Genomic DNA, 26,747 nt, shown 5'->3' with positions numbered 1-26,747 from the left:
CGTGAAACAATCTGTTCCTATCCATAGCTTGTCTGCTTGAACCTTCTCGATACGACGCTATCTAGGCATACTGGTAAAATCAATGAAGGCGTTATCCTGTCGGAGATTGGATTTTATAGGAGTGTAAACGAGCTGTGTTCTAGTATCATTCTGTTATTATCCAGATATGCGTTCCAAAGACCCGTCAATTACTCATGACGATGGTACTTCAATATGTTAGAAGGAACTGCCCAACTTAAGTTAATTTTTACTAAGGTCACGTTTTGTAGATTTTAATAAGTTATTAAACCCGGGGATGGAATGTTATTTCGTGAACAAAAAAGTGCCTTGCGAAAATCTAAATCTTCAGATTTTATGAGCACTTGTGACGGTGACTGTCACTGACGTTCTTATATAGGTTTTTGAAAATGTTAAGACTTGGATGATAGTACCAAGAGCACGTGAATGAACAAAGATTGTTGCAATGTCAGGCAACACTGTGGTTCAGAACATCGATGATCGCATTAAATGAATCCTCAAAATAGTATACCATATAGCTATGTCACATTCCTTGCTGATGTTTTATCTATATAAATATAACGGCTGTGGATTAGGACTTTTCGGATGAAATAGAGCCACTTCGATATCATTTTTTCGCGTGTATTGCATACAAATGGTCAAATTCAATTGCATTGTTTTGATCCCTCATAAATTATTGCCCGGAAAAAAGTTGTTATTGAAGATTTGTTTGGGATGTATAACTTCACGTCCTTGTCAAAACATATCAGCACTGCCAGAAGTCGAGGTTATAAGACAATGATTTTCGACTTTGTAAATGTAAACAAAATCCGCAAGACCAAAGAAAAGCTTTAAATAAAAATAATCTTTATTTCCATGCAATGTGAAAATAAGTACCAAGATCTGCTTTTTCTCAAAATCCGACTAAAATGTATGTCACGATGGTGTTCGACGACGATCAAAACCTGCCAACACTGCATATCCTCTCTGTTGTATCTTCATCAACGTGATCGAAACGTTAATTTTTTTGCAGATCTGGTGAAAATTCCCACTATCTACATCACCGAAGAATCGCCTGCAGCTAATTGCAATATTCCTTTTATACCTATACCTAATACCTCCATATTCTCCGGTCACTCAATCTCACTTCGTAGTCTTTCAGGAACGGATTTGATTTCAAGATATTGATTGTGTGCTGCCAAGCCAAGAGCTTGACTGAGATTGCTCTGTGTCTTCTCATCTCCTCTCTGCTGCCTATCGTATCCTCGCTTTCGTCCTCCTCCGTTGCCATGGGATGATCCTTTACAATTGGTAAGAAAATTATCAATCATAAATTCATTCCTAGCTACCTATACTTGCTTTAAATATCAAGTAGACGGATCGGGTTTCACAGTCTATTGGTTTGGACGGAGTTATTGGACTTGAATGTGAAAGCAATTGACGACGCTGAATTTGGTGAAGTGAACTTCAACTTAAAATCGAAGACAGGACGGTATTTTTCTTTGTTGAGTCTGGAATTGAAGATATATTTTCAATTTTTTCAGTTATGACCTAAGGTCAACTGATTTTTTTCCCTGTAGGTGACGATAATGATACGACAGTACGATACTGTTCATATTACAGATGAATTATAAATCTCGTTCAATTTATTTTTAATTAAGTGGATACGACATTCTTGTAAGTTATGTACTAATTTGAAATTTATTTCTAATTTGTACTTTGTCACCTATGTTTGACCTTTCGATTAAAATTGCGTCGAGTAATAAGGTACGTGATGACGATACGCATTTAGTACATTGATTTTCATTTCTAAAAATTGCCAACAGCCTATCAAAATTTTAGTCATATTAAGGAAATGCGAATATCTTGCACAGCAGCTAGCTTTTACCATTCGAAGCTTCTCTATTGTCAAGACGAATAAGAAACGAAGATTATAAATTCTTGAGATACTTCCACGATGCGAACCATAGCTGTAAGCCGCGCGCTTCCAGCATTCCACAGTACTGACGATACGAGAGGACATCACTTCTACAGAAGTCGTTTCTACACAGTTCGTTTTTACATGTAAAATATACATGAATTGTAAAATTTGTAGCGTCGGGGACCGTTGTAAATGTGATTTGCATAAATGCAAATCCGACGCGTCATCACCGCCATGTTGGACACAAATTATATGCGTCATCGAAGTCATATTGAAATTCGTGATTTATACCAGATCGATTTACCATAACTTTTTGATACTAATATTGTCACCAACTTCGTAGAGTCCCTCTGCGTAACCATTTTAATCTGCGTAACAATATTAAAAAAATCCCACGCTGCCCGGTTGTACAGAGTTCATCCCGCTAGACTTTATTTCTACAGATTGAGATTCTACAAAATGTAAAGCCTAACTCATTCTTGCTTTCGGGGTGATGCAGTAGTCTTTGAGGTTCTCACCAGGGCATTGCGTGTTGTGTTGAAAAAGATTCTCAACCTTATCCTGAAATAATGAATCAACTTTTTCAGTGTCCAAAGTCATTAAAAAGAGAGGAGTTAAAATTTACAATTCGGTCCTGATGGGGATCCGTTTCAAAAAAAATTCATTTACGATGAAAACCGCCTGACAGACGGTACAATTTAGTTAGAAAAAACCATGAGAAATAGGAAGAAACAGAATAGCAATCAAATCAAGCGAATGGCCAAGTCATCATCAAAATACAGTAGGAGACATAATCTTACTGGGCTTTTTCGATAGCGTTGTAATGTCGAAGACAACAATTACTACAACAGAAGCTCGTTGGTGGTACCTATGCCAGGTTAGCTCTTTCTATGCCGTCGCTCTGTAAGTCGTAACTGGGTAACCTAACCTAACCTAATTGTTGTCTCCAGCATTACAATGGTTCCTAAAGATTCTGACAAATAAGACTGTAACTCCTACTGTGTTTTGATGACAAATTGGCTATTCACCGGATTTCATTGTCATTCTGATTGTTCCTGTTTCTCATAGTTTTCCATAACCAAGTTTTACCGTCTGTTAGGGGGGGTTTTATCGTAAATGATTATCAAGTTCCACCATATTTAATTGTTTTTCTCCGTAAATGAATTTTTGTGAGGTACGGCCCCTTCCGGACCGAAACGTAAATATTGACTCCCCTTCTTTAATGACCTTGGACACCGAGGAAGCCGATCCATTGTGTGCTGTGGTTTCGGATATGGCCGAGGTCATTTTAACCTTTAACTCGCTATAGATCACCTATATTTAATCCTCGAACAAATAATTTTGATCTCGTTTAATGCTTTAATTCCCGCTGGGACGCTACTACTTTTCTGGTAACAACCGCCGAGTTGTTACCAGAAAAAAATTTGTTCTTTTTGTTTTTGTTTATCCGCCGTATTAGATCATGTATTTTGGAATTTCGAATTTCGAGTTCAGATTCGTAATCATTGACCTCATAAACCATCTAACAAAATTTTATAAAAATCAAATAACCTTTTGAATTTACGTCCGCGATATTGGGTCTGCCATTTTGAATTTTCGAATTTCGAGTTCAGATTCGTAATCAGCGACCCCGAAAGCCCATCCATGAAAAATTTCAAGTGAATCGCATGTGAGGAAAAGTGTGTGCATAAAAGGGTTAAGCAATTTTTTTCTAGAAGCGAAGTTTTAGAAACTAAGTCCACTCCCGACGATACTGTGACAGGCATACCGTTGTACCCAAAGTTTGCCGGAGAATTTTCCAATTCTTTGCGTTACCTACAATTCTTCGCACTTTGTCTCCAGAAGGAAAGTTGCGCGTTGATGCAGAAGACGCTCTTCCTAGAAACTGTATCACCCTCAAGGCTTCATGATATAGCATACGTGAACTTTAGACTGATCGTGCCGTCGTCGGTTGTACGAACAAAGACGCACATACGAGTGCCCCAAGATTCTTGTACTATACAAAATTCAATAAGAGACACACGGAATGCGGCGAAATGCAGACTGGGCGCTAGCGGTACAAAAATCGAATCAAGCAATTTAGTCGTAGTTTCTGTGAATTTTTTAGTATGCACTCGAGAAGCATTCAAGGCTCACAAACATAGATCACACTATGTATGATCTGCATTAAGTCAAACAAAAAAATGCAATCTTTTTCCAGACTACCTCTAATTTTTTTGCCATTCTACAAAATTCAAGTACAGATTGAAAGATTTGGCCACAGATTTTTGGTAAATTGAGAAGTAGATTGAGCAGTAGTGCAAGTGACGTAAAACGTGTCACTGTGACATTTCTTAACCACTCCAAACTTCGGCGGTATGGTTGCGGAAAAAATTATGACAGGTATGGTGATTGGTGATACAGTGTTGAATTAAATATAATGTAATAACAATATATAGCAGAGTGAATTTCTGAATAATATTATCTATATATCAAGAATCAGTTCAATCTTCTGTTCAAATTCATTGTACCTGTCAAAATGTTTCTATAAGTGAGCCGTTCGCTACAACTTAAGTCGACTTAAGTTTTGGTCGAAAATAGGCTACTAGAGATTCGACGGTTGGTATTTCAATTTTACCGAGGCATTTCACAGGGAATTTTTTTTTTTTACGTAGATGGGGTACCCAAAAGTTATATAAGAATATGAAACAATCGAATATAGTTTACAGTACGATGATCTGTTGAGTCAAGTTCAGTATTTTCGATTAGGGAAACGTTTAATTTGAGTAGCTCGAAGTTTTACTTTAAGAATTTACTTTTGAATAGTAAATTTGTTTCTTCTAGCTTTTAGAACTTTGAGAAAATATGGATCCAAAGGTGTATCCCATTCTTTTAATAAACGAGCACTCATCTCTGCTACGAAGGGTTTTGGTTTGCACTTGAAGGTTCTCATTATTTCGAGGTATTCGGTGGGGTTCTCAATGGTCTGTACTTTTTTCAAAACTGTTCCATGAACACCAAAATTTCGATCACACTGACAATACGAATGACCTGAAATATCTTACAAAGGACTTATTTTTATTTTGACCACCACAAGAGTCAGACAGTAGAACTACTTTCCTTAGTGCTGGGTATTCAGTCATTTTTTTCAAGAAAATCGTTCAAAAAACTACATATATAGTTACCGTTTTTGGCACCATCGCATTCCAGAAAGCAAAAAAACTTGCTGTCTCCATCATTAAAACAGTGCATACTGAAATCATATAGCCACAACAAACGCTTGTAAAATTGTGCGTTGCCGTTCAGCTTTAGAAGCTGAAGATTTTACACATAATCAAACTCAACAGTTAGAGTGTCATCGTTAACTTCCTTCGTGTACTGTTAATGCAAAATCTTGTATTGCTCAACTTTCAGTTCAAGTAAACGGAACGATTCTTTACATGGATCTGATGTTTTTACCGACAGTTTGATTTTACATTCGGTACAAAAATCACAGACGTCTGTTTTACTTTCCCGGAAATATTTATGGTACGTTTTGTACTTCAGTGAGAGCTGTTTTAGTGTATTGTCAAAATAATATTCACGGATTCTCGAAGTACTTTCTGTCGGTTTTGGAGCCTCCGTAATGTGATTTCTTGTGTGGGAAAGTTGACCAATGCTTCTCCACCAAATCCCATACCACATTCGAAATTTTTCTAGGGTACGGATGCTTACCCCGATTATATGTAGCGACTAACGCACCCAAAAACCATCAGTATTTCCATAGTTGAAACCAAATTTTTTCACCATTATATTTGTTTGCATTTTTGACATTAGATTACGATAAAAGTCAATGGATTCATCGAAACAAAATATTAAAACATAAAAAGATAAAGGAAATTAATTATATGTGTACAAAAATTAGATTCATCTGATTTACAGAATCAAATCATCGTTTTCAATCTCTCTTCGGTAATCTGAAGAATAGATGGCCGTCTGCTTTGAAAGAATATTGCCAAGACCATAATCTATTGTTTCGCTTTGTAACGGATTTAACACACTTGATGTCTTGTCGTTGTATGAAACTAATAAAAAACGTGTCTTGATATTGTCAGCCATGCCCCAAAAAGACTGGAACATTTCACGCTGACGGTCGTTCTCAGAAAAATAACAACAGTTCTTTTTACAACAGTCGGTTGTTTTGCGAAATTTTTTCCACGGCACTTTTTTCCCAGTTCGCGAATCGTGACTTTTTCCGCTATTACGTTTTGACTTCATCTTATTTTGTTTTCATCTGTCTTGACGTATTTTTCGCTTGTTTCCTCTACGATCAGCAGTAGGGCTAGTGGATGCTGTTGTTGTTGATGTCAGTGTTGTTCATTCATTCATTGTTTTATAAATACAGATGACAGAATATTACTACGATGAACGATGAACTGAATCTAACTGACCAGTCGACCAGCATAAACACGTAAATCCGTACAGCAGCACGACACCATGTGTGTATACATAAATTTATTAAGCGTACTTGAGCCACGCCGCAGCGACTGCCGACTACCTCGAGCACTGCGCGCGCCGCTTGTTATGGTTATTGTAGCGTCAAAAGTAAACAGAAACATCCGAAATTTACAAGGAATGTCGCTAATAGTGTACGGAACACCGAGATAAGCGTCTTTAGAAAATCACTTCAGTCGACTTAAGTTGTTGTTGTAGCGAACGGCTCAAGTGTATAAAGTGAAAACAAGGTACGTGTGCCTAAAAAGTTTCTCAGTAGTACGTGTGTTATCACTTGTAACTTCCAAGTTGCTGCTCAATTCACCTTGAAATTCATAAATGTACTTTGGGTGTGTGTAAACTGTGTATAAAGTTCAGCGAATCGATAAAGGCACTTCTTTATTCCAAGTGATTCACGCAGATTTCAATAAAAACTTTACTTTTGCAGGGAGAAATTTTTTTAAACAGATATTACTTCGGGTAGTGTCCCGGATTGCTACCGTTATCTCTCAAATATGTAACCTTATACGTCTCACCTTCTACCTTTTACGTTTTCTTGGACTCGCACATGTCTGAAATATATCCACTCGGCTACGTGGGACTCCCTACTTCTCTCAGAGTTTCTCTGAATCCCTCCCCTTTTTGATACTTCACTCATACTCTACTCATACTTCAACACAACCTCTCACGACACACACTGTTGATGTTTTATTCTTTCTCATTTATAAACAATGAACGATTTAATATTTTTCAACGAACTACATTCGTCGAGCAGTATTATTCAATCAGTACTCTCATAATGTCCTCATCGAATCAAAAGCATACGAAATTGTAACAACCCTTCTGGTGTAACTATACTTCAAGCGGGAAAGCACTCAAACAAATTATGAGGATGAAGTTAGTAATGTTATAGTAACGATGTGTGTTTAGGAAAAATCGTTACTTCGCACATTTAGGATTGCCTGAAATTTAGTGAACCATGCGAGACAAAATATACTTATTTATTTTGAAAAGTCAATTTGAAGGTCATTCAGAAATTGCACAATAATGATTTTTTCCCCTGACGTTTCTTTACGTTAACGTTACTAACTTCAGTCTCATAACAAATTCCATCATCCGTAACGGTCAGAATAGAGCTATCAAAAATTTTGTACATAGTTACCAAAATGTGGCAAAAAGCTTTTTCAAGGTAGCTTAATCCAAACATGCCGGAAAAAGTCTTTTTGGGGTACTTTTCATCTAAAAGAAAACAGTACAGGTTTATCAGTAGAAATAAGAAAAAGGATAGTTCCGTTGTTTTTGTTTCAAATTTATGAAAAATGCAAAATGTGTACAAAATTTTTGAAATTCTTGAAAAATTCTTGAAAATACCCTTTTTTTGCTGGTCAGTTGGGTAAACCCTTTAACAAACACTTGCCTGGAATGCCTACTACTATGGCGCAACGTTTGATAATATTTTTCTGAATGGCCTATCCCTGTTTTAGCGTTAGCTGATACTTGAATGGCCCCTTATGTGTATGACAAATTAATAGACCATCGAGATTGGACGTACATTAACCTTCAAAAAATTCGTAAAACATTATGATTGCCCTAAAGATGGTGATATAATTTGGATGCTACTAGATTCAAACTTGGAATAAAAAAATTGTCCAGATTCTTGTACGGCGTTGTTCTGAACAAGTTTATCCGAATTATGTTTTATCTTAATTTTGCACCTCTGTTGATGCTAATTTTTGCGTTGACATTCACACGGTAACAGTAATAGATCCTGATTTTTCGGTATTTATCACTCGGAAAGTCCACCAGTTCGAATCACAGGCGAAATTGTGTTGCTCGCAAATTCTACGTGCAGTGGTTCTGCAGCGGAGGGTGCTGGCCTATTTTCCAACGAAGCCTCGGTGAATCCCCGGTTGAACAGGGAGCCCAAAGAGCCGGGAATATCGTTCGCGCGTTGATTAACGTGTCGCACAGGGTGCCGCTGGGGTGTTCACGCGACTGTACAGATATGTTTGCGTCAATATTGGCAAAGCGACCCGCACCCTACACCCTTGCACGAGACACGAGAAGGGGCCACGTGGGACATGCGGGACGTACAGCCTAGCCAGTAGCCTCCGTTCGGCTTGAGTTATAACGCGCCCCCAGATCTGACATAAGCTTTGGGCTCAGTGCGCGCGGAAGAGGTGCTTCAACCGCCCTTTCATCTAGTTCTACACTTCGGTTATCGTTTATGGAGGCACGACATTGACTTGGTACTTTCGGCTGCGTCTCCTTCACGTCTATACCTACCTACTTGGGTATTGATATATAATAATACATCAATCGCGTTTATATAGCTGTTAAAACTTGACTATATTGATCACATTTGGCAGGCCAAGCTAAATTATGGGGACCATTCTCTATAGAGGCTTTGCAACATGAATTTTTTTTATAACAGGAATTTATAGTTTGAAACCTGTAGAAGACGATGCAGTTAGTGATTTTGGTCAATACTCAGAATTGACGTCCTGAGAGCCACATTGGAAGCAAACAATGAATCTCGCCTTGAACTACGAGTGGCAACGAAACGAGTGGCAAATGAAGCGTAGCTCCTTGGCTACAAAAGAGGCCCGTAAATAATGGAGAGAAAATATGGATGGGCAAAATGAGTATTACGAGGAAGCCGAAAGACTATTATGTGGTGTTGGAATAGCTGACTAGTCGGTAAATCACAGAAACATACGTTTTGCCCGAACGCGATTACCTCGAAACTTTTTTCTTCAATGAGTTGAAAACCGTTGTACACGAAATCAACATTTTTTTTAAAGCCTTCCCTTCAGCCACTTATCATAATTTTTCCGACATTATTGGTTCATCAATTGACCACATGTATGTACATACTAATTAATTTGTTTGCGCAGACTGTTTCAGATAATCCTACACGGTGCTGGAGTGTACACCGCATTCGGGCTCCCTTCCGCATAGCTTCACGGTGACTGGTTATATCTCCGCTATTTTTCACGTTTTATCACTAACAAATATCGTGTTGAACCCTATAATTACGTAATAATAAGTACCTACAACCCTGAAAAAATATATCCATTCCTTACCCTCAAAACAAAATCATGACAATCGACTGAGATTTGGCGCTCTATAGGTAGTGGCCTCCTTCACTGATTCCATTTAAATTCAAAGGAAGATGAATTTGAATTTCTGCTTGGTGTCATCGCATCTATTTCTTAATTGAATTTAATTTATTTCGGTAATATCTATCACAAATCATTTTCTAACAATATATTGAGATTTGGAAATGAATTTCTGTATTCGTTGCACATTTTTCGCGATGATTATATTATGCGCTAAAATAAGGCCTTAGGCTGAGTACCTTAGAGTGTAGGCTAAGTATCTGGCCTAAGTCCCCCAATTGGGAACTCCCTAGAGATCAGAGATTAGTAACTAGAATCGGGGGAAAACGTACGCGGTACCTAGAGGTTTGTTGTACCTGCTAACTGAATAAAACCTTGGTCATGTCATGGTTGTGTGTTTGAATCTTTCTTATACAACATTACCTTTTTGTCTCTACACGTTTGACTGACACGAAACATTGGTTCTATGCGGCAGAATGAACTTATGATTATGAGTTGAAACGTGTTTGAATGTTAATTCTTGCTTGAAGCTATACGGGAAAAATAAGTGGGGTAGATTCAAGGTTTATATCGCCACGAATTCAAGCTTATATACCTCACTGATCACAATCTGAAACCGCAGCTGATTCGATTAAGGTGAAAATCTCGAAGCCATAATCTCACGGTAGGAATTTCGTGACATAAAGATTCGCGACGGTGACGTGGTTGTGGTTTCGTTACATAACATTTTCAGTTGCGACGTTTATTTGGTATATCAATACCTCAAACGAGCCCACCGTGCAATCTGTAGAACACGTGGTAAAATCAGTGGCCAAGAATAGCGGGTGGGTCGAACTTGAATTGGATGTTAGATCATTGTTCAACCCCGTAAGAACGATCCTTCCGAAGCTGCTATCGCTGTTGCAAAGATGAATTATGGGACAGGATTTGTTTTATAGCACAATTGAACCTTTAAGATTCATTTATTATGATATAACAAGAAGTAGAAACTGGTACATTTAGCATAGCGTCTTTTTTAGCCTTTATTGATGGCATCTCGCTTACAACGAGGTACATGTATACTGCTCTAATGAAGAAGACCATGGAATACAGACAACTGTCAGGAGGATCAATCCAGTTTTAAGTCCATCTTTACAATTAGCGACTATTTCATTGGCTTACTATATTTCCTATAATTGTAAGCTCAGCTCAGTTTTTCTACGAAACTTTTGCAAAAGATTTCCGCAGTCCATCTACACCTGACCCTTGATTACCCACAAAGTTAATTTAGACCCGCAGCAACCACGCTAGAAGATGACCGTAACATAGAGACTAGTCGGTTAGCAAAGAAAAATTTGCCCGATAGTGTAATTCCAATAAATATTCCTACGTGCAGTGTAGGCAGGCTGGACTGTGTTGGGAATAGAAAAAAATTCTGGCCTTGCTGTAAGCGCGAGATGTCGTGCAGACCTCAGGAATGACGTGACCACGTCTTCAACCACGCGATGAAGAATGGTGGAAATTTGCGGGGGTCAGGGGGTGGCTGCAGAAAGTTAGGTTAGTTCGGCTGCGTTTGCCAACAGGATTAAATGAGAGGGTAACGGAGTAAGCGAAAACCAGCGTTGCCACTCTGGTAATTGAGAATGTAGCACCTCTATGAAAAAAATGTACTAGTAGGCAGTAGAATGTACTGAATGGAATTCAAATATTGTGAGGTTATGTTGTTCCCGCCAAGTGGTGCTTTCACAGTTTTCGCACTTGTCAGTGAGGCAGGCCACTGAAAGGTCTCGTTCGGTAGGCTCATTCATGCCCCATCTAGGTTACGCACTATCAATGCTCAGGTTATGATGTCGAACTGCATGGACGGAAACCTAAGATCTTTTAATATGGTCTCTAGGTAAATGTACGGTATTAAATTGGCATATACAGCATGTAACATCGATGAGGTTTAATTGGAAAGTCAATATTGTCAACAAAAACTAAGTTTCGAAAATTGTATTAACAATCATCTAAGCGTGCTAAAATATTTCTAAATGTCAAAAAAAAAAAATCGTTAAGCGTACTAGCGTACTAAAACGGTTGAAATGTGCTAGAAAAGTACGATTGTACTAGAAACGGCAACACTGCGGCGGAAACACAGAAGCGTGATTGGCCACTGTACAGAGGGTTTTATTTGTCGTGGCATCTGTAGAGCTCAGCCCTCGTATGACAATCAGCCGCACTTATCCTGCATAATGCGAATGTGTGATGAAACGAGACTCCCTCGCTTCCCCCTGGAACTCGGCTTAATTAGAGACACTTGCGTGGTCGGTGTCATCCGACAGGTTTCTTTGTTAGTGCAGCCAACGTATGCCCTGCGGGATGGAATCTACCTTTCCCTCACAATTCGCTCTTCGCTCAGTCAACCGGAAGACGGACAGCTAACCCATGGAGTTTCAGAAACTGACGGCTTTTCGGTACCGTATAGGTTATTCATAGTTTTTTAGACGAGAAAATTCGACGACAATTATTGATCGCATGTTTACAAACATTGTTGGATCAGTGAAGCTGCTAAGTTTGGAGTAGGATTCGTGTTGCAGGTTCGAATGATTGTAGACCAACGGATTGCAACTTTTAGTTGTTCGTTATTGAAACTTTCGCAGTCGCACAAAGATACAGAAAGATTCGGTGAATCGAGTATCGATAATGCACAATAGAAGTTTCATACTCTATGTATCGACGAGGCTGAAGTTAGCAGCCAGAATTAGCAGCCAAACGTTCTAATGTTCATTAGAATAAAGTAGTGAAGTTCAAAAATCTAAATTTTGTGAAATGTCTCGAACCCTAATACTCTTATAGATTTATGAAGATAAAACTGAACTACACTTTTCTATTTCCAAAAAGTTGAACACGTTTGGCTGCTAACTCTGGCTGCTAGCTTCAGCTTCATCATATATCGATCGACATCAATAAAAGCCATTTTTGATTAATTTTCAACTGGACTGATTGAAAGAGAATTACTTTCTGTCAGAAAAATTACTTTTCATACGTTGATTATATCTCTTGAAATCGTATTGTAAGGTGATTCAAAACCGCATATAGTGGAATACAACCCAATTTTGGTATTTCGAGTGCACGAGTTGTTGTGGCGGCCAATTAAGGCATCGTCATATCACTTCATCAAATTTCGGCACCGCTTTGTTCGCAAACCTTGTGATAGGCATGAAACAATTTTTTCATCAAAGCAAACAATTTACAGGCATGCCCCGATATTTAATTTCTATTTTCTTTTTTTCAATAGAAGTGCGGTCCATCAACGTATACCGTAAAATAATGATATTTTATATGAAATTTGTGTACACAACGTTACAGTAATATTGAATTTATTCAGAAAAATATTCCATCAACTCAGGAAAGAGCTTGCAATCATGAATTTCGATGACAATGACATCATAAAAATGTATAACAATTGAACGTTACAATCCATCGTACTATGGGGAGGGGGAGTTAAAAATGTTTTTTACAGCACATTAGAAAATTTGGATTTGCTAAAATAAGTATTCGAATATTTACAAATATTCAAAACGTGTCTTCACTGTAACAGAAGACATGTATTATGTAGAGGTTGGATCTAATTTGTTCAATATTTTTTTAATGTATTTCCGAAACATTTGATCGAATACCAGTTTCGCCTTAATATTAATTTGAACATTTATGTTATGTAGAGCTACATAGATTTAAGAATTTTCAGCAGAATTTTAAAACGGTAGAAATTAAATTACACGGTGCTATGAGTTTTCAGTTATACTATAGCTTTATTATTTCGTGAGTGAATGAGTTATACTATTTTTGCATTTTTTGCGCAACTTGTTTTTTTTCATACTTTCCTACTTTCTTATACCGAAGGTAGTATTTTACTGGTAGTTTGAATATTCCAGCACTGAGCAAAGCTCTTATGTATGACTTCCTTCTTAAATTCCAGCCCGCAAATTCCACAGTCTGTTCCCTGGGTACCTTGGCTCATTATTTATGAATTTGAAAAAATGAGCATGTACAGTCCAAGAAGAACCCGTGAGAATATAGGTCATGTATCTCTTGCAATTTGCATTTTCAAGCACTTCGTGGTACGAGTGAAAATTTAACGCTCTAGAAGTCCTCAGATTTTCGGAATGAGATTTGCCCTACACTATACATCCATGTAGGGCATAAAATTTCGTGGACATAGGTATACTAGACACTTGATAAATATAAACACGAAGGTGTAATCTGGATTCATTGTGCTAGAAATTGTAGTATTTTAGTAGCTACAGATCATGTATTCAAAACCTGCTTCAGTGTCGTCGTTTTCCACCTATTTTCAATCATTTTTATTATAGAAAGAAAATGACCTCGGAATTTTTGCTTCTGGCCCAATCCCATTACAGTTCTTGAGTGCAAATATGAGACTTGATTCGAAAATTATCTGGAGATTGTTGATTTCAAATGTTTACCGTTTGCGACTTAAAAAAATTGCCAAAAATATTCTAGTCTAGTATATGCTCGAAATAATGGAAATGGATTTCCAAAAATTGTACAGCTGATTTCTTTATAACAATCAAGAGTAATTTTGCGTAGTGTGATTTTTTTAAATACTTTAGTGTAATATACGAGCAGAAATGAAGTCAATAAAAGTTAGTGAGAACAAACTTTCGCAACTCACTGAAAGCAACATCGTTACTCAAATACTAGAAATAGTAGCGCTAACTTTAGAGGCATGAGAAAAAGTTTTTCTGGTAATTAATGAATAATACAGTTTGGAAATTACTCAAAGCAGCCGTAAATTGTTCAAAATATGGACGGCAACTGAAATATAATCCGTTAGATATTCGTACGCAGAGATGGACGTGTAATGAAATTTAGTCACGAGGAACACCAGTTTGGTGTCTTTCTTCGAATTCGTTGCAACTTATGTATGTTTTGAGAAAAAAATGGTTTAAAGGGGTGAAATCAACCGTCAAAGATGGGCAGCACACGACGGTGGTCCTTAAAGAGATAATTTTCGAATGTCGACCGTTTTTTGGTTTTGAACGGATTTTTATGAAATTTAATGTAGAGGGGATTCTTGGATCGCTAACTACGTATGAATCTGGACTCGAAATTTGAAAATGCAAAATGACAGATCCAATATGGTCGTATAATCCAAAAACTCACTGGATTTCGGTGAAATTCGGTACTGAAGGACTTTTGAGGTCGCTCATTACGAATCTGATTTCGAAAGTACAAAATTCAAAATGGCGGATCCAATATGGTGGACCAAAATCCCAAAAGTCACTTGATGTTGCTATATTGGATCCATTATTTTGAACTCTGTAATTTCAAGTTTAGACTCGAAGTCAGCGGCCTGGAAAACCACCGAGCAACCAGTTTTATCGAATTCGAATGGCTTTTTGGATTTTGGTCTGCTATATTAGATCCGTCATTTTGAATCTTGAAATATCGAGTTCAGATTCGTAATCAGTGAGTCAGAAACCCCGCCATACCAAATTTTATTGAAATCCGTTGGGTGGTTTTAATGTGTCTCTGACAGGGTTAAATGGAGAAATCCACCCTTGTACGGACACGGGTTAGAGTTGAGATAAAAATCTGAAAAAATTGGGGAATTATTTTTTAATTATTCGGAACTGTTCTGGGAGTGAGCCGGTTGAATAAAAAAATTTTGAGGGCCTCCTCAAAAATTTGTCTAAAAAATTATTTTTTCCCCTTCCTGCCAAATTATCGTGATGTATTTACTTCTTTTTAGGCCAATTTGAGATATCCGGGGCGTAATGGACGACCCAAAAAAATTGGGTCTGCAAATTTAACACAAAAATTAATAACCGGCTTATGGGGGCCGCTGTGCCCCACCCTCAACGTCTCAATCGACGCAGCTTTTCAAAACTTACAATTAATCAGATTTTGGTTCCAGTCGATTCAGTACTTTCCAAGTTATTTGGATAGCAAACTTGTGAAAATAAAAAAAATTATCATATTTTGAGAATGGGTGAACGGAGTTAGATAAAAATTGGCACTACAACGTTTTTATGGTCACTTGGTAATGAATTCAACGTCAGTTGAGAAAAAACTGCATCTTATAGCTGTAGGTTAAATAATTTGTCCCGAAGACGATAAAGCTATTAACGCTTCGCTGACCTGGGGTGTCATATATATATTTGGTGACGTCAGAAGCGGGGAAATTTCCTCGTCGGGCTGTGCGAGAACGGGGACACGAATCTAGCTAGGAAAGTTTTTAAATCGTAGTTTAAATAAAAGTGTATGTTCCTATCTCAGTCATCGCTAACGTAGATCGCTGATAAAGTTTCTCATTACAGGACAGGAGCTCGTTTATCATGGTTTATTGGCCTATTTCGTTAGATCCGACCAATCAAATAATGTCATTTAGTTTAGCGTTGAACGTCTAGGAGAGCTGTAAGTGCTTATGACGTCACGAAATGTGAAAATGCAAGCCAGTTCAGCGTCCTCTTAACAGTAGAAACGTTAGATAGAAGCTCAAGGAAATATGAAATCGAGAGGAAAATCCTGTGGATGACATTTTGGGATATACGCGTTCACAGCTCTGTAAGAATTGGTACGCGCTGAAATGCATAAAATTATTTGGATGTAAGGACATGAAAAATTGTTTAACGCTAGCGAAGATAAACTTTAATTTTTTTCTTCTGCTCTCTATGGGGCCGCATTACGAGTGGACATCTTTAAACTGTTACAGTGCTCCCAATGCAATATCACGAAAGTTACTTGCGCCTACAGTCTCTGCTCACGCCTACGTTCTTACCATGAGTCTGTAGTAGAAGTTTGACACGAGTACTTCGACGATCGAGGTCCTGTCAATACTGTAGGTTTCGAGTATCTCGGCCACTTGACAAAACGAACCTCTCCATCTTAGAACCAAGTTTGTACCATACTGTGCTATTTATAATTAATCATGCAAAGTGTCTTGATCTGCGAGGCAATCAGAGCCAAGTGAATTACCTTCACTGCAAATAGCATTTGTCTTTCGAAGCTTGGGTTCTCGATAAATTTTACAGCTCACCATTTTGTGATGAAATCCGTGCCGATGGTGTACACGGAAGTAAATGTCCGGTTGTTCTCGGTGCCATTTAGGCTGCTCTCGGTCCCATTCACCTCCATTCCCAAAATCTCCGGATCCGATCCCAATCCGCCCACTCTTTAATACCTCGTCATCTCCAATGCATTCTGGAAAGAAATCAGTAATTTGTGTTCATTTGCAGGTACGTAAAGAAACAAAAAAACATGGAAACAAAAGTTGAAAGGGTGCAATTGGAAATGACCCTTTGAAGCATACATTTTCCTTGCGTTCAAATTCCTTGAAAATGGATATATTAGAAGGGTTATCAAGGTTACTGATTTAAAAAATCGGGTCAGATTTGAAAAATATTCAATATTCAAAATGGTGAATCAAATATGAGCGAAAAAGATCAATTTTTATATTTTCACTCTGTCATGTTGGATCTACCATCTTGAATGCTGAAATTTTAAAGCGCCTAAAAACTCCCAGAGTATCAAGTTTGAAGCGAATCAGATCAATTTTTATATTTTCAGTACGTCATATTGGATCCACTATTTTGATTTTGAAAATTTGACGTAGGAATCGTTTTTAGCGACCCCAAAAACCCAGATTTACCGAACTCCACGTTTCTAATCATTTATTCTGTGAAAACAGGAATTTCCAACACTTTGTTTATTTATAGCGCTCACTGTATTCGCGGAATCATCATCATCCCTCTTCAAACATCAACATTGACATCTTAGAAGTCCAATTCTGCAAAAAAAAAAAAAAAAAATGTGAGCGATGTGTCAAAAATTGAATATAAATCTTGAAAGGAATGTGTTGTGTATCAACCCAATTTCTTCAACATAATTAGACTTATTTTAATACTATACTATATATTCTTCTACGGTTGGGACTTCCATGGAAGGTGGATCCCAAGCCAAGTCAAGCCATCTAGAAAAGGCAAGAGTCTCACATCTACGACTACGACCCTAAACAGTAAAGTAATATCAAACAGTGAAGAAAGCGTCGAAGCACCACACGGAAAGGGAAACCATGTATCGATGGTGCATTAATTACATCATTTTTGCTAATGGCAGCCGAAGAAATGTGCTTGGATAAAATGATTTTTTTTTCGATTTGTCTGTTTTTTGGCGAAAACAACTTTTAGAAGAGTTGAGGACATCGGGAGCTACATCAAGAGTCAATTAAAAGACGAGGCAAAAAACTTCAAGGATTTTTTTTAAAGAATTGGTTCTGTCTTTTCGCTGTCACATTAAGCCAACGAATGTTCCATATGGGTGTCGCGTAAAACAGTGTAGATGGTACGAGGCTCTGGAAAAATGAGTCAATCGTGTGCCAATCATTGGGTTACATTATCATTGGACCAAAATAAAATTAAACGGAATTTATAGCTTCTGGTCCTTCGAGTCAATATAATTAAAGTTTTAAGTTGCCATTTTATGCTTTATGAAAGTTTCTCTCTGTCTGATAACTTCTATCATCTCGTGCTATTTGCGAATGAATCCTCGACAGATTCCAAAGTTCTGAAATTTGAAGCGCTATGCTTTGAAATTTAACCAAGTTCGAATTTTTACTCTAACTCCGGCAACCTGCTCCAGATGACCTCCGTTTCGTTACAGTCATGACAAGACAGTCGGGCGCTTCGCGCGGTTTTGTTCTAACGTAAACACAGAATGAGAGGGATGGGGTTGAAATTCCGAATTTCGGAAGTTCCGACAGCGCCTAATTCTGAATTATTTGGTGGCCAAACTTGAAGTAAAGAAATCAAAAGTTTTATGAAACAACAAAGTTTGAATGGTTGGAAACCCAATGGCTCAAAGTTCCGAAATGCAAGATTCCGAAACTTCAAGTCACGATAGAGCAAGGTTCTGAAAATTAAGGTTCCGATAGAGTAAAATTCTGAATATCAAAATATACTCACACAGCGTACTTTATTCGACAAGTGGGTGTAAAAAATGAGAAAAACCAAACATTAGATTGACCAGGATTCTAAACGTAAAAATGTCGAAAATCCCAAACAAAGAAAGATGAACGTGGTGAAATTTTACCGGACCAGAAATTCACAGAACTAAAAATCTTGGATCATTCAAAATTTCAATGTTTCATATTTTTAAATTTTCCCCTTTTTGCACTTTCGAAACTTCGACTTGTCCCTTTCGGCATTTTGTCCCTTCGGAATTTTCCCCATTTGGAGCATTGCACTTTTGGAATCCTAATCGTGAGGTTTCGGACAGTCCGAAACTTTGATGTTTCGTTAGAGTTTGATTTCTTTACTCTGGCGTAAAAAATTCGAAATTTGGCACTTTCAGAACTTTTCAAATTCGAAATTTCAACCCCACCCCGAGTGAGATAGTCTGGCGCTCTGCCGTGGTTCTGCTGACGCGTATCCTGCCGCACTTTTATTTATACGAGATTTCGTCCTGCAGTGATACTGTGCGGCTGCCGTCGTCTCTTTGAAGCCATGGAAAAAAATCGAAAGCTAATACTTTACCGGGATGAATCCGGAAACTGGATCCAAGGGTAATTCGATGACGTTAAATTGAATGGTGATAGCAATTTTGCAATCAACCCCCGAGATGATTATAAAAGAAGGGTTAAACCGTTTAATTCGGAACCTAATAACATTATCAAAAAATATTGTGTCGTACAAAAGTTTTTGGGGGGAAAAAACATAAAAAAGTATCGCACGTCCATCTCCGTATTTTAAAAAATAAGGGAGAAAAAAACGAAAAACCATTTAAAGGGGGGAAGAGGGGAGGGGGGCGAAAACCTTCGGATTATAAAAAAATATCAAATTCGTATACATGAGATAGGCATATACGTTCCCAGTGGAACTTCGACTGAAAAGAAATTCGGTTTGAAAACAAATTTTCTCCTTTACTTTTGAAGATACGAAGATGAACATTGAATACTTATCTACGTTCTTTTTTTACTGTCTGCATCAACTTTTGTTTGACACGTTTTTTTATAAAGTTATTAGCTTCCGAATCAAACGCTTTAACCCCTTTTTTATAATGATTCCGAGGGTTGATTGCAAAATTGTTATCACCATTCGATTCAGTGTCATCGAAGTACCCTTGCACGACTTGAGACGCATAGAGTGCCTCTCGCAGTAACTATGTTTAAAACAGCTCTGAACTGGACTCATAACATCTTAAATATGGGCGAGAGCAGACATCTTCGAGTATGCTTTGCCAAATTGAAAAGTATGTCTGCTAACAATATAAATGAAACGAATAATTGGTTTTGATAGACGGTGAACATTTTTTGAAACCAACAAATAATCTATAAATCTGGAATAATGTGAGTGCAGAATTGTGAAATGAGAAAAAAATTAAGCACAACATTAAATTACAGTGAGTTTATGAGAAACATGGAAACATCGACTTATAAAAATTTCAGAGATCTTTAAGTCTGTAGCGTCCCTCTTTAGCGTCAACAGCCGGTGGTGGGACGTACGTTTTCTTACTTCTCTCGCAGGTTTTCATCGTGTTATTTTAATATATAGAAGCGTCTCGACGTTTCGTTGTGTTATTATAACGCTTTAAATTCCCAAGATGAGAAAACGAACCACCGATCACGGCAATCGATCATGGGGTGCCTCAAGCTGACGATGGAGTCTACACGTCTACTCCTTTACTTCTAATAAGGTGCAGCCGTGTCCCTTTTCTACAAACTGAAGAATTAAGGCCGGAGGACATAGAATTAAAGGCTATAGGCAGAATGCAGAAGCCGTGGCGCATGCGCAATTGCAAAAGTCCAGTCCAGCCATATGACTTCTGCATTCTGCCCTTGGCTTATGATTTTCAATCTACACAAAAATCCATAAGGCATAGTCCATCGCATAACGAACGAGGAGCTTATAAGTTGTCTGTGGAAGCGTCTGTGATTGTGAATATTGTTGACTACCGCTAGTCAACAATTTTTACAATCACATACTGGCAGTAGTATATTGGCTAGCCGGTAAAATATTGTTGTAACGGTACGCCTATTACTAGACTCTTATTTATATCTGTAACGAATGATGTTTTTCTTTGGGCAATATTTTACGGCTAAGGTGTAATTAAAATTCGTTGGCATGGGTTATTTTCAAAATAACATGGAAATAAACCATTTTTACATTAGCTCTAAGGAAGTTTATAGACTCCTGTAAGCCATAATGAATGGCGTGCGAACAATGATTATCCAGACGATAATGAGTTCCGATAAAATACCCTGATCACCGCCTTAACGATATGATCGAGCGTCTTTCAAAATAGTTTCTGCCGAGTACAAGACGATTCAAAGAGTCTCAGCTAATCAGGACCACCATCGTTGGACCTCGCAACCTTTAAAACGTTAGAAAAGTTCGGCTGATATTATCTCTCACCCGATGAACTTAACTCGGTTGGTCGGTTGGCCGTACTGATCGTGAGCTCTACTATTTTCCGTTTCACCCTGCAACGTAACAGCTCTTATCCAAGCGGAGGTGCGTCATTTGCATACTTATTTTCACCAATTCTCTTATCTATACTTTTGCCACGCTTTGCTCGACGCGAAATAAGTTTCACCGACAGGTTATGGAACATGTACATACATTATTGTACATACATAGATCCGGTTTTAGTCATGGATGTAGTAATAAAGCTTTTATTCCAATCGTGATTATTTATAATCACTATATGTATGTTATTTCTGAAATTCTAGTGATCGTTAAAAAAGTCATTTTTGAATTTCGACCTGCTCAGCACCCAAATCAGTTCCGAATGATTAAAAAATGATTCCCTAATTTCTTCAGGTTTTCATCCCGACTCTTACCCGTGCTCGTGAGAGGATGGATTTCCCCATTTAAACCTTTCAGGGGCAATTAAATCTAACTAACGGATTTCGATAAAACTTAGTATACGGGAGTTTGTTGGATCGCTGATTACGAATCTGAACCGGAAACTACAAAATTCAAAATAGCGGATTCAATATGGCGGAACAAAATCCCGAAAGTCACGTGATGTTGCCATATTGGATACACCTTTTTGAATTTTGTATTTTCATGTCGAAATTCGTAATTAGCGGTCTCGCAAATCCCCCTGCGTCGAGTTTTATCGAAATCGAATGAATTTTTCTTACCATGAATATTACCACTGCAGATTCGTAATCAGCGACCCAAGAAACCGTTTTGTTTCAATTTTTATCGAAATCCGTTCGGTGGATTCAATATGCTCCTAAAAGTGGCAAAAAGTAGCACACAAAAGTATTTTATGAAACAAAATGGTTACTTTCATTGCGATGAGTAAAAATAGTAATGAGTAATTAGTAGAGACACAAATCAATTTTTCCAAAATATTAAGGGTGACACCTCTGGTAGGGCTGGTTCATTCCCACGGTGAGTACAAGCGTCACACGAATTTAGCTCACGATCAGACCGATTCCATAGTCATCCCAGTCTAAAAATCTAGGGTCTTTATGCAAAAATCCCCAGTTTTCCTATGGAATTATCAAAATAGTTCTTTCGGTTGCACGACCTCGAAAGAAACATTCTTTATTGGAAAAAGCGTTTTTTGGGTTAATGCTGACGATCTATCTGAAAATGGATTCAAAATTGTAAAGATCAGATTTTTTAATACAAAAATAAAAAATCACAGTGGTCCATATTTTGTGTCCTACGACAAGAAGTGCAATCGATTGTCTAATTAATTGGAATCGCATAGTTCTACCTCATATATCAGAGTATTAGATTATTATAAAATACTTTCAGGCCGACCCGTGTCTTCTACCTATTTCCGATTGTGGTTTCTACTTGTCATTCAATCCAGGCCTTAGCAATGTCGATTTTCCTCCGTCTCTCCGTAGTCCCTATCGAACCTCTGTTTCCCGCGAATAGTTGTATTGTTCCAAGGCCGTGTCCTTTGCGAAGCAATCGGATATCTTTGCACGGAGAAATGTGCGTCGAGCACGCAATTCGTGAGTTGTTATCAACCGCAGTTAGCATAATTGATGGATATGCAAACTCATCGATCTATAAAACTTCTCAATGCCATCGCTTCGTCGGTTTTGGGAATGTAATCATACAGGAAATAAATGTGTGCAGTATTGAACGAAAAAATACTAGGAATCACGATGAATTCTTTAATAAAAGATGCTTTCACGATTAGCTATGCAGTTTTTTGCGAAACGTGGAAAAAATAACACGGCTCAAAAAACCACACATTTTCTTACGATTTTCGGGATAAGAGTAACTTTCCTGAATCCCGCCAGAAAATAGTCATGCACCGTCGAAATTTGTACCCTTACGTCCGTCTGTTTGTTTAATGTAGGAAGAAAAAAGGCGAGTTCGCTCGGTCGGTAAAGGTAGGAATACTACAAGACCTTAAGCACCTAAATTTCTGGAAAGAGATCTCATGGGACTTCCTGATTCAATTTTTTTGAAATCATTCCTCTCAAGTTGTGATTTGAGATTTTGAATATCATTTCACGAATAGCAGACTACTGATGGGAAATCGACGAGTATGCAAAACTTGGTGAACGTCGAAAGTATCCACCAACCATTACAAAATGCCGTAATGATAATTTTATTGATTTTATTACTATTTGCTCGTAGAATAATCAGGACAAGAACAATGATATTGTACAATTTCTTCACTTTGCTTAGCCAAGAGTGATAATGAGTCTTAACAGGTGAACGAATTGCATGGAAGAATTGGCTGAATGAATTGAGTTCGTCTTCTCATTAAATTGTATCAAATTTGTCAAAAAATGACATATAATAGTTGAATGCACAGTAATATTTTGAAACACGAAGCTTACAACACAACTGAGCGTTTGACTAATAATAAGTAAATGTAATGCTTAACTTTTATTGTGAGAAGTATTATATGTCAAAGCTATGCCTTAATCCTGTTAATTTGAGTCGTTAGCGTGTCTTGTATATCGTAAAAATTTGTATATGTAAAGAAATTTGCCAACAGGGTTCGAAGAAACAAGTAAAACAACGTTGTAATAAAATGATAATGATATATCGATAAATACTTCTTAAGTTTCAGTCTTTACTTGTTATAATTCATATTTTAATTTTTACTTTATTTTTTTTCAACGTGATAAACAATCGGATTAAGTAAAAAAATCACCTCAACATTGGCAAGTCATCGACTGTGATATTACGTAGTGCTGACTAAATGAATGTTAGTGTTTGTTTCAGGTTTCTTTTTGTGCATTTCATGTCTGAATGACAAAATGATTTTTTTTACATTGAAACAATGATATATCTGACCGAAAATTCGAGAATATGGATTTTTTTCTTATGAATAACTTTGAAATAAAATTGAGTACGAAATATAACGAATGAGCATATTTTTGAATAACTTGAAACCTCCCGCTTGAATAGGGATACTAGAGGGATAAAATAAAAATGTGGAAATCTAAGAAAATCAAGGAATTTTTTACGACCATTTGAAACCGATTTGACAGGTTGCATCATGAATTTTTATGTTGACCCCATATAAGGACCACCCTTACAACGTCACACCGATGTGTATAATGCCTGACGTGTACGACGAAATGTTGAATCCGAAGTCGAAGCGACGATACGTGTTGGGAGAGGTGGAAATATTATTTCCCTTTCATCCCTTTCAAACTTGCAAGGGCCTCAATTCAGAGGCTAGAGATGACGCGAGGCGCTGTCACCACAGCAATTCAGAAGCTCGAGCCGAGTTCGGTGCAGCACGTTGGCAGGTTCAATTACACGTAGAAATTGAGCGAAGACGAGTGGTGAAATCGAATTTTCTTGCCTGATAAAAGCGCGGTGACATTTCACTTCGAAGCGCATCGCGAGTCTCCATTGATCCCTGGGAAGAAAAATCGAAGCAGCTCAAATATTTGGGGCTTCGTTATCTCGCTCAAGGTTCACGGGTTTCTAGAAACCAGCTTGTTTACGGGAAGCCAACTTTCCTCTCGTACCGAAAACCGCCCGAATGTACACCTCGAGCAAGCGCGCAGAATGGATCTCCGTCTTCCGATTACGAGATTACCAACGTCAGGAGTCAGCTCCGACTAGGGCGTAAAGCTACCGAGCTTTCGTAGATACGCAAAGTGATTGGCGCGTGCCTATCTTCGGATTTCTCTCCCACGATTCTTGGTATCGTTGGGTGGGTCTAAGCCCCTACTGTCTATTCCTTAAGGCTCGTTCTGAGATCCCATCAACAATAGAGAAGACGTCACCATCCTCAGGCCGCGGATTCGAGATAGGCTCGATTTCACTGAATCCAATACTATTGTGTGTGTAGTTAGTCGGTGTAGGTTTTGGGAACATATACATGGATGTTTGCAATGTATCGTTTGCAAAATCTCCACCAGTGTACCTAACATGCCAATTAGCTGAATACAAATTAAATAACGTCCGTATGTAATAGGAACAAATGAACAAATTTTCGTTGTGCGAGCTGAAATATCAACATTTCGAGGAATAGTGTGTTGTGTAACAACGAGATACGCTCGATCTTTTCAGGCCGAGCGTAAGTTTCAAATATCTGTCGTAGGTGAGCCGAAGACGAATTTCGGAAATACTCGTGACGAAAAGACTGTTGGCTCCTTGTTGCTCCCTCTACTATGGTTCTTACATTACAGTCCCTGAGAGGTACTTCAGTCTGCTGTAAATTCTAGGAACTCAACTCTACTGATATTCTGTCTTTTAACTGTAAACCTATACATGTAAATCGCATTTCTCACTCAATTATTTGGTTATTTTGAATATTGATTTGCTACACACAATGAGAAAATAATACCCCCTGGGGCACTCATTCTAGGGCACGAACGTTATATTCGTATTATATACACGTGATTTTTTCATAGATCATACCAGAATTATCAAATCGAAGTTCGTTGCAACGCTATTAACTGAAATTTTAGTGATACGTACAAGTCCTCGTGATCTTTTTTGAAGAGATTCTAACGAAATCATAACTTACTTCACAAATCACATTTTCTTCTGTTCAAATAAAATTTCATGTCCAATCACCGATGCGTGAAATAATAATTCACGAATCCAATTGGCCCAAGCACGTAGGTTGAGTACATAAGCCGATAAAAATATTCAATATGGCATAATTGCGGGACCAGCAACTTTCAGCAAGAAATGCCGATCCGTACACTTTTCGGGGAAATATCACCGACTGTGCTTTGACCCGAAATTCGATACTGGTCGGATTTTTTCGTACGTCAGCTTACATCCCAAATATTATTTAGAAACCCGACCGTCGTATGAGACCCGTTACTATATACACATCAATCACGTGAAAAACATGCATATTTTGAACAATTGTGGATTTCTAATTTTTCTCAATGTTCTTATTGGTACTTACGAATGCAACTTTAAAATATGGCGACTCGTATTCATAGATGAATTCAAAGAAATCAACAATGTTCCGACTTGGGAGTTCTGACTAATGATTCCTCAAACACAAATAGTTTATACTTTACTCAGGTTAAAATGACGGAAGTTTCACTGTAGGATGTGGCTCTGTTTAAGATTATACACACGTATAACGTGCCCACACATTCTCATGTGTAATCTTACAAAATCAATATGGCCTATTATCGTCTACTACACCTTTAATGTGCGGTAAAGTTTTCTCAGGTGCAAAAATACGTCTTTTGATGTAGCACAAAATCTTCTATATCAGTGAGCATTTTGGTTCAAGACCTTTCCTTGTAAAATGCAATAAAACTGTCTTTCCCGAATCTTTTAGATGTAATATAAGTTTGAAATTATAACACAGCCTCAAAAAATAAAAAAGCATCTGTTTCGGTCAACTGGACCACCATACCTATACTTTTTTAACACGTCGGATGTGAATATGGAATCAAAATTGCTCCGTCACACCTAGATTTGGAGTTATCTATGGGATACTCCATTCGGTTTGAGGTGCAACAGACTAAACCATCGTATCTACATGTTTTAGATACGCTGAATCCAAATCCGATGTCAGATAGCTCGATCACCCCTACATTGGGAATTATCTATAGGGATTATGATAAAAAATAAGAATTTTATATAAATAAATAACAACACTGGAGGTGATGAAGCATTTTTGATACCAGATTCAGATTTAGTATCACCAAAAACATATAGGTATGGTGGTCTCGTCCACTGGACCAGACACTTTTTCATTTTGTGTGACTGTGTAATTATTTCTGACGGTCTAAATCTGACAAAAGATCATTATACAATAATTGGTTCATGAAATAATTGTGTTCGAGG

General features: G+C 37.8%; 1 protein-coding gene across 1 annotated transcript in view; it reads right to left on the bottom strand.

Annotated features, from left to right (window-relative positions):
- The window catches only part of LOC124406103 (muscarinic acetylcholine receptor gar-2), a 109,940-nt gene that overhangs the window by 38,103 nt on the left and 45,090 nt on the right, over positions 1-26,747 (bottom strand). The window contains exon 2 of the mRNA XM_046881479.1: positions 16,517-16,680. Coding sequence (XP_046737435.1) covers positions 16,517-16,614 — 98 coding nt within the window. The 5' untranslated portion in view covers positions 16,615-16,680. The remainder of the gene's footprint in view (positions 1-16,516; positions 16,681-26,747) is intronic.

The sequence above is a fragment of the Diprion similis genome, chromosome 1 (assembly GCF_021155765.1).
Source record: "Diprion similis isolate iyDipSimi1 chromosome 1, iyDipSimi1.1, whole genome shotgun sequence".
Classification (NCBI taxonomy): Eukaryota; Metazoa; Arthropoda; class Insecta; order Hymenoptera; family Diprionidae; genus Diprion; species Diprion similis.
Note: the sequence above shows the minus strand (reverse complement) of the source record. Positions and strands in the feature narration are given on the sequence as shown.